Genomic DNA, 9,593 nt, shown 5'->3' on the forward strand with positions numbered 1-9,593 from the left:
GTAGTAACACAACAGAAGTGCAGGATGCTAGGGGCAGTTTTGAGCTTTTGTTACCTAGTGGCTACACAAGCCAGGACATACCAACGACCGGATTTGGTGTGTGGTAATAACAGGTAAATGAACATTTACATTTTTTTAATTATTTGAATATACATGAGTGCTTGTGTATAAATACACAAACAACACACATATGCTTCCAACTGTGTAATTTAAGGGATCTAGGCAGCTGTTTTGGAAGTTCAGTTAACGCTAGAAATGTGTTTTTGAGTTTGTACGTGTTTTGTCTCTAGGGACCACTGTATATATTTAGATATAAACATATATAAATAAAACCACGGGTTTTTTTTTACATTAGTAATTCCTTTTGTGCATAATTTTATATTATTGTTAATAATTAATTAATTAAAGCAACAAAACAACCTGAAGAGTCGGTTTGGAGCCGAAAGAGCCGGTTCTCTAAAAATTAAAACTTTCTACTTCCGCTGACAAGCCGGAAAAAAACCGGATGTGACTTCATTTTTGGGCAGGTGACTACCGTCAGCTGATTAAAGTCGGCTGTTTGTGGTCAACAAGGCGAAGTGCTCAGTCATTGTTGTGGAGTGTGTTTCTGTGATTTTCCAGCCGTTACAATGAGGTCCTTATTCCTGTTTGTCATCGCAGCGTTAGCCTTGACTAACGACGCCTTGGTGCGGTAAGGGAAATATTCCGTTTGTTAGCCTCCTGTTATTTCGGCTGGACTCACTGCTAGCTCGTCTGTAATGCAACTTACCATGAATAACACTGCAATACGCGACAGTCAGGCTGTGCTTCATAGGAGCTGTTTTTGGTAGCAGGCAGCCAGCTTTATTCTTACATTTATTCAGCTTGTTTTAGCTAACAAGCCCGCATCGTCTCCCGTGTGCTCATGGTATTCTCTTTGTCTGTTGGTCTTGTGACTTGTGCCCCCCGTCGTCCAAACACACAGCTGTTTATCAGCGGAAAGCAAAGACGCTTCCAGAAAATCCAGACGTAATTAATCATTTATTATGGCTCACTTTCGTCGGGTAAAGTAAACTAGGTTGGCCGGTAGAACAACATGGCGTGTAGAAGGCTCTCAAATTGAAAACAGCTGTAATTAATACACCTGAGCTTTATCTGCACTAACATGTCAAAACGCCTACTGTGCGGACTGTGCCTGTTACAGGTGTTTTTCTTCCTGCCTGGGAGCCGTTAAAAGCGCCACAGTGAAGCTAAATGTCTTTGTGTTTACTTTGGGTCTAATAATAATAAGTGTATAAGTGCTGAACAGACATGCGCAGACAGACACGAAAACTATATTTATAACACAAACAGATCTATAGATGAATATATAGGGAGGGAGGTGCCGGTATGAAGGAATGCTGAAAGAAATATATTTACAATCCTATTCAGTAACAACTACTGCCATAAAATCATGATCCCAGACGTGAGTTGAAGAACAAAGTAAGCCCACTAGTTCAGTATTAAAACAGGTTTTGGTATTTATGAAAATCGAATTTCTCGGTCCCTCCTTTATACTTACTACCACATCTATTACTGCTACTAATATTAGTACCATTGTCGTTAATAGGAATAAATGTAGGAATAATAATAATAAGACATTATTACTGAGTGTGAATTTAGACCTAAATTAGGGCTAACATGGAAGAATTATATGTGATAGGTGAAGTCACATGTATTTAATACGTAGTATAAAGGAATATTTGGAATATTTAGATTGAGAAGAATGACTTTTATCCATTTTAAATTATACATTAAATTAAGCAGGGCTCAGATTCTGAGTAGAGTTAATCGACAGCCTGTTTTCTGACATTCTCAGATTTTCTGTTGTTGGTAATTAATTGTCAGATGAACATTAAAAACTCAGTATGGGATTTTGTTGTACGTCTTGGTTTTAAGCGTAGCAGTAAGATGGTGATTAGTGTTTCCTGAAGCCTTTGGGTCACATGTTTGTTTCCTGCATAGCTACAGTAAAATAGAGGGACTTTCAGTAGAAGGGTTTACGCCTAGTTTACATTTACAGAAGCAATGAACCCTACTAGCATTTTCATTTCAAGAGGGCAGAAGAAATATTTTTTTAAAGTTGATCATGTCATGCTTGCCTTATGGGTGGTGCACATTTTTGCAGCCCTGTTGCAGAACATTTTGTAGATAAGATGTGGCCCACTTGCTACTTCCTTATCTGCGAGGCGTTAGTATTAAAATGTGTTAATATTTCACAAAGGAAACTCAGTGGACTGAAGATTTTCTCTTTTTTTCCCCGTGGTTTAAACTTGATAGAAGACGTACTTTTAAAATTGTCACTGGGCAGGTTGTTTGTGGTTGTGCAGTGTGAGCAGAGAAGGTTGAGCTTCACTGTTAAAAGTGAACACAACATCGACCTGAGGGTGGGGTCGATGTTGTGTTCGACCCCACACAACATCGACTGTACATCAGTACAGTCGTGTTGTACTGATGTAACTCTCTCTGGTAATTAACGCTAAGTAATGGATTAATAGTTGAACTAATATCGCTCACCAAAACTGAAGCACAGAGTTTCCATGAAAATGTAGAAAATACTCCAAGAGCACAAATACAGGCAACAGGTGCAGTTCAGGGGCTTGAATTTGCAGAGGTGAGGCCACAGCACACAGTTACTGGCTACAGCTTATAGTGCTGGCACTGGGGAAAGTGGCTTCACCCCTAATGTTAGTAATTAACAGAATCATAATGAGTGATTAGAGCTGGGCGATAGAACGATAACGATATGTATCGCGATATAACTTTTACTCGATAGAGAAATTAAGCTATCGCGATAGACCTCGCCGCTCTTGTCCTCAAAAAAAAAAAAAAAAAAAGGTCAGCCAATCCAAATTAAGTAGCGCAGAGCCGAACCAATCACAGCTGCAGCGTCACGTCGCGTGACTTGTTACGTACAGCACAAGTGCCAAGCCGCACGTGTGTTTGTTTGGGAAGCAGCCAGCGGGTAATGGAGCCAGCGCGTAATGGAGGAAATGAGTGTGCCGACTAGAAAAATCAACCGAGCGTGACCGAAGAGAAAACAGATGATGGTTCCAATGCCGGAGAGATTGTCAAACGGAAGAGCCATAGAAGTTCCGTAGTGTGAAGGTATTTCGGCTATTTCAAGTCTGACAAAAAACAGAGTAGCGTGCACTGTAAATTGTGCCGAAAGCAAGTCTGGAAATACAATAAACTGGTGCATGCGTCACACTGTGCGCCACGTTATTGTTTCGGTGAAATGAATTTCTACAATACTGTTACTGTTAATTCTACTCTCTGCAGTGTTTAAATGCTTACATATACACACAGTTACTGTCCCTCCACACATACGACTGGGTTCTGCTTCTATGCCCCAGCTTTGTTTACTTTTTCCCACCGAGGCTTCTAGACTTCTGATTGGCCAACATTTAGGCACGGTTAGGAATCTAGCGCCACCTGCTGCTTTGGCATGTTCATAGCAGCGTTTTCCTTCATTTCTGCCTTTATGTGTGGACGGGATTATTTTTTAAAACGAAAACGGAAAATCTCCGTTTTCAAAAATACCCGTGTACGTGTGGATGTAGCCTCAGTCTCTGACTGGAAGCGCTAATTCGTCATTCGGCTTTTGTCAGACTAAAGTAACTGTTAAAACTGTTTGAAAAGCTAAGCTATACAACAAGGAGAGATTGAGAATTTCCTTTTAGTTCTCAGTTTATTTGATATTGACAAAAGTTAGTCAGTTTTGTCTGTTCTTCTGTAAAACAAACTAAGATTTATTTTTAGAATTAATATTTTGTTTCTAAGTGGAATTGACAATTTAGTAGTCTGTTTCGTTTGTCCTATTTTGAAACTTAAACGCTTTAGCGGCTGCCTTTTGTGTAGTTTGCAATATTTGCCTTTATTTATCTGAAAAAGTCTCATGTTCCTTAAGTACATCTACCCTGTTGAACTTATTATGGGAAATAAATATTTAAATAAAAACAAGCTGCTGATTATTTCACATTTTACTTGTGAGCAACGGCACATTTAAATCTTACAAATATAGTTATTTGGCTTATATCGTGATAGATATCGTTATCGCCTGAAATGAAAAAAACATATCGTGATATGAAAAAATCTCATATCGCCCAGCTCTATGAGTGATTTATTCTTTTGATTTAAAAAAAGGAACTTATGTAAATCTTTTGTGAAGGCAGAAACTGGAGTTTTTCAGGAGGCCCAGGAGGTAGCTGCCTTCACGGCTAAGCTCACAGGGAGGCTAAAGCTTTGGTGTGCTTCTAAACGTGTCGCCACACTTTCTGAACCAACTGAACACGAAATGTTACATTTCTGCAGATCACAGATCTAGGCATTCAGACTTGTGTTATGTCACTGCAAATGAACAGAGCAGTCTAATTTTGTTTTCCTCTTTTCAGAATTCCCTTAAAGAAATTCCGTTCCATCAGACGTGAATTGACCGACTCGGGGAAAGGAATCAAGGAGCTTGTGGCTGACAAACACTCCCTTAAGTACAACTTTGGCTTCCCCTCGAGTAACGGACCCACTCCAGAAACCCTTAAGAACTACCTTGATGTAAGCGTCACTCTCCAAACTGGCAACCTTAAAGTCTTCACTTTCCTTAATGCACTTTTCACAAGTTTAAAACCCTCGCAGGGAGAGCCACAACAAAGGTCTTCTTGTGCTGTGGCTGCCTCAGCCTTCCTCTGTAAATCCTCCAGCAGTTTGGAAAAATAGGCTCGTCTGTCAGGCAGAGTCATTCCCAGCAAACACATTATATTTTTTAACAAGGCTGATTCACAGTGAGAGACTGAGAGACACAAGAGGAACAGGGACTATCTGACAGCTGACTCATTGATCTGGAAGCTGCAGGATCCTAATGAGCCTACAGAAGACTGGTTAGCACTGTTTTACTCAACACATCGTGGAATCAGTTCTTTTGTCTTCAAATACTCAGTCAGCTTTTATAGGTTATAAAGAGACACAAAAACCAGACTTACAATTTTGAGTAGACCAAAAACATCAAGGTTTAAACAAAAACTAAAGCTAATAATAACCGTTATAACAGGACGAATCTATAACATGACAGTTGCTCTGTATTAGTTTCAGCCTAATCTACCCAGAAAACAGGGAGGTTTAAATGGTTTTTCTTTTATATAATCAAACCAAAAGTGAAATTATTAATTGTCTTCTTGTTATCTATCATAAGAAAACTGCTGCTTGCTGTCTGCTCATGAGTTTTAGTATTCCTGCTGCTTTTCCATCATAGTTTGACATTTGTGTCCCTGCAAGGCTGAAACGTGAGAGTCTTCACAGACAAACCTAAACTGTGAACAGCCAAAATCAATCACTGGAGCAATCAAAGGAACGTGACTTCTACATTTTGCTCAGAAAAAGGAAGCGTTGTGTGACCGCAGTGACTGGGCAGAAATGTCGACACTATTTTGCAATGAAGGTTTCGATCTGAGAGATTTTGTGTCACATGAAATGGAAGTTTGCTTCATGTCCTGAATTTATGGGGTAGTCATTTCTTTTGTGTAGCAGCTGATTTACTGCTATGACTCACTTCTTATTTGACCTGCGTCCTAATAACATGTGCTGATACTGACAGACGTAAAAACAGGCTGGCTCACTTTTACATGTACGATGAGACTTTGTTGTAGACCTGGTCCTCTTTAGGTTACTATAACAGAAGATCAGCTGCATAGTTCTTCTTTCAGCTCAGCTAACTGATCGATTTCTTCCTTTTCCATCCAGGCCCAGTATTATGGCGAGATTACCCTGGGAACGCCTCCTCAGAAGTTTACCGTGGTGTTTGACACGGGTTCCTCCAACCTATGGGTGCCCTCTGTTCACTGCTCTTTCTTCGACATAGCATGCTGTAAGTTATCAGCTCCAAAACACAAGGCGTTCATGGCGTTGCCGTGCAGAATCAGATTACCTGTGATCACACAAGAAGATTTGTTTGAACAAACAAAGCACAGATTACAGAGACGGATTAAAATGTGTGTTTTTGTTTCTCAGGGCTTCACCACAAATATAATTCTGCAAAATCCAGCACATATGTGAAGAATGGAACTTCCTTTGCCATTCAGTATGGATCTGGCAGTTTGTCGGGCTACCTCAGTCAGGATACATGCACTGTAAGTTTCAGCGGTCCCACATTAGTGTATAGTCGGAGTCAGTTCCTTCTAATTATTCGTCCTGCTCTTTCAGATTGGAGACATATCAATAGAAAAACAGATCTTTGGAGAGGCCATCAAGCAACCCGGCGTCGCTTTCATCGCAGCAAAGTTCGACGGGATCCTCGGCATGGCCTACCCGCGCATCTCCGTGGATGGGGTGGTTCCGGTGTTTGACAACATCATGAACCAGAAGAAGGTGGAGAAGAACGTCTTTTCCTTCTACCTGAACAGGTGAGAGCAGCCGTTTCTAAGCTCAAGCTCAGAGTGTTGGGCTGCAGAGTGACCTGCTCAGAGTTCATGTTTTCTAACCTTATGTTGACGTGTTGCTGGTTAGTGTGAACGGGACACAGCTGTAAAAGACCAAGATGGACAAACAAGTGTTTTTAGTGAAGCAGTGAGCCTTGTGGGTAATGTCAGTGCCAGGTTTTTGGTACTTTTGCTATTTGTTTTATATTTGCTGTGTTTAACTGAGTGTTTTGTATGCTGCTGAAGGTCTGAATGGATAATCTCTTACATAACAAGAAAATCACACGACTGTTTCTCCCTTTAAGATTAAGTGTTTTCAGACAAACACTTGGGCAGGTGCTAATATCAAAGCTTGCTGTTCATCAGGAACCCTGACACAGAACCTGGTGGTGAGCTGCTCCTGGGAGGGACCGACCCCAAATACTACGACGGTGACTTCCACTATGCCAACATCAGCCGGCAGGCCTACTGGCAGGTCCACATGGATGGGTAAAGGCTCAGATATCGTACTCATACGTGCTTAATTTCTGAAGCGATGCATAAAACATTCACCTGAAAAATTTTTATCGAGTGTTTAACAAACTTATCAGACCACCTGTCGTTAAAAACAAGAAAACCGTGTTTAAAAACTACTGAAATTCATGTTTTCATATGTGGCACATTGGACTGCTTCCAGATGTCAGAAATGAATCAAGCGTAACATTCAAGTACTAAAACATAATTCTATTTTAGCATCAGTTAGCACATGTGGGGGGATTAACCATTACAACACTGTTTAATTTAGGCACTGCTAAGCAAGCATTTCTGGTCTCATGTCTGAAGATTCACTGCTTTGCTTTGTTTTGCATCATCATCATCAGAAGTTTAATCTTTGATTTTTAGTTCTTGTTTGGACAGAACGAGATATCTGGTGGCCCAGCTTGATCACCAAAAACCCACCGAAATTGAAATTAACTTTCATGTAAGCTATGACAGAGTTTAGCCCCCTGCATCCCGTATTGAATTAATGGTTATTAAAACAGTTGCATCAGTACCTGAAGTCTGAAATATGTTGGACAGCAAATGAACACAAATTGGTCAAACAGGTCAGTCTGAAGGAGTTTCAGTCAGTACGTGTTTGAATCACTTCTTCCAAAGTGATTAAAATTTAGGACATTTAGTTGAGTGTCTTCGTGTAGCGTGAATGTTTTTGTATGTGTTTGACAGGATGACAGTTGGCAGCCAGCTGAGTCTGTGCAAGAGCGGCTGTGAGGCCATCGTAGACACTGGGACCTCTCTAATCACTGGCCCCGCTGCCGAGGTCAAGGCCCTGCAGAAGGCCATCGGAGCCATCCCGCTCATCCAGGGAGAGGTGAGAGCAGTCCTCACCTTTAATCTGCTGAATAACACTGTGATATAAAATCCTTCAAACATCACTCACACAAATACAATACAAAACAAAGTGTTGTTGAAATTTGTGTTTTAGTACTTGGTGAACTGCAGTAAGATCCCATCGCTGCCTGTCATCACCTTCAACGTAGGCGGACAGAGCTACACTCTGACTGGAGAGCAGTATGTCCTCCAGGTGAGACTGTTTCCAGCAGAGGGCGGCAGAGCGTCCCCATCTGATGTGACAAAACAACACTGTGACTGTGTTTCGCGTCATTAAAGTCCAAACAAATGCAGTTTTGTTGGATTTAGCACAACCGGCAGAGGGCTGGCTTCGTGTCTGAGGAGGGATCAGTTTGTTTTCCTCGTTCCTGCTCACGAGCGCTTCAGATTCTCTGAATTATGTAAAAGATGGTCGTTTCATGTTCACCTGTTCTTGACTTTATCTTTGTCTTCCTATTAGGAGAGTCAGGCTGGGAAGACTATTTGTCTAAGTGGCTTCATGGGATTGGACATCCCTCCACCTGCTGGGCCCCTATGGATTCTGGGAGACGTTTTCATTGGCCAGTACTACACAGTCTTCGATCGTGACAACAACAGGGTGGGCTTTGCTAAATCCAAATGAGCCCATCCTGCACTTTTGAGGAGCATGTCCAAGTGCAACGCTACAAATCTAAGCTGCACACGTTTTCTGTTGCTTTGCAATCAAACGGTATAGAGCAATAGATTTTATGGAATAGACTAAATGCACTGATCTGAACAATATGTAAGATTTCCAAGAGCAGGAGAAGCAGATAGGATACTTCGTGAGTTGTGTGATAAGTGTCTAAGAGCAGTCGATTATAAATTTCCTGCCCATTCAAGTGATCCTTTTTCTTTTTTAATCAGGGATTTGTTTTAAAAAGAACTTTTGAATTTGTATTTTTGGGAGGAAGATGGTATCTACTACTGATAGGTGTGTCTTTTAATCTGACTAGCTTCAATAAACAATTTTTAAAATATGATCCGTTTTGTGTTTTGAGTGAATTGATTTTGGGTGGTTCTTTTAAAGACACAGTCTCTGTAAGTTTTAGAAAAGTACACATTTCCACCTGTTGTCTAAAAGTCTGTTTTGAAAAGTGTTACGTCATCAGATCAGAGTTAGGGCGTTTGTGGATGCTAACTGTAAGCCATCGCCAGTGGTGCTTCACCATGAGTCATCATGACAATGGCTAAGTATGAAGCAAAGCCTCCAGTTTAATCCACTGAGGAATTTGGTGATATGCAGGGGGTGAGCTGTTGAAGCTCAAACTTTGAGCACTATTGTCTATTGTACATTTCAAAATTGTTTAAGAGCATTTTATTGAATCCTAGCTTGGAACACATCCAGACTAATCAAAGAGTCAAATTAAACTACATTTAGTACAGCTTTCTTTACCATTTGACCCCGATCTTCACTGTCAAACGTTCACATCTTCTCAAACAACATGTCAGGAGTGTGAGGTGTTTTCCCATTAAAGGTTCATCAGTGTTTGTCCATAAGCCTTGTTTTATTAACTGAGTCCTACAGTATAGTATAGTAAATATTCCAGCGCGTGGATGAGGCTGACAGCTGTAGTTTGAGTTAACGGTTGGCAAATATGTTAAATATAAAAATCATCTAAATTATATTATGTTTGTAAAGACACACATTTCCACAGATTAATAAAACTGTTGCTTTGATATTAACTGAATAAGAAACTGCAAAATGTCAGTCAGTTGCCTGAAGGAGGGCAGGAATCAGAGGAACCTGTCAAATAAAAGCTGCCAGTACGTAGCTTA

General features: G+C 40.6%; 1 protein-coding gene across 1 annotated transcript; it reads left to right on the forward strand.

The window, feature by feature from the left end:
• The first annotated feature begins 519 nt into the window (after positions 1-519).
• ctsd (cathepsin D) lies at positions 520-8,797 on the forward strand. Its single transcript, XM_086294957.1, has 9 exons — positions 520-691; positions 4,413-4,569; positions 5,752-5,875; positions 6,019-6,137; positions 6,211-6,410; positions 6,792-6,914; positions 7,632-7,776; positions 7,891-7,989; positions 8,257-8,797. The coding sequence occupies exons 1-9, from the start codon at positions 630-632 to the stop codon at positions 8,416-8,418; spliced, it is 1,191 nt and encodes a 396-aa protein (XP_086151083.1). The 5' UTR covers positions 520-629; the 3' UTR covers positions 8,419-8,797.
• Positions 8,798-9,593: the final 796 nt, after the last annotated feature.

The sequence above is a fragment of the Aulonocara sp. 'chitande type north' Nkhata Bay genome, linkage group LG1 (assembly GCF_057382095.1).
Source record: "Aulonocara sp. 'chitande type north' Nkhata Bay isolate Kocher_YH1m ecotype deep benthic linkage group LG1, A_spYH_male_GT1.1, whole genome shotgun sequence".
NCBI lineage: Eukaryota > Metazoa > Chordata > Actinopteri > Cichliformes > Cichlidae > Aulonocara > Aulonocara sp. 'chitande type north' Nkhata Bay.

Coding starts and splice junctions, on each gene's coding strand:
- ctsd (XM_086294957.1), top strand. CDS start 630: ATGAGGTCCTTATTCCTGTTTGTCATCGCAGCGTTAGCCTTGACTAAC. Junction 692..4,412: donor ACTAACGACGCCTTGGTGCG/GTAAGGGAAATA, acceptor TCCTCTTTTCAG/AATTCCCTTAAAGAAATTCC. Junction 6,411..6,791: donor TTTTCCTTCTACCTGAACAG/GTGAGAGCAGCC, acceptor GCTGTTCATCAG/GAACCCTGACACAGAACCTG.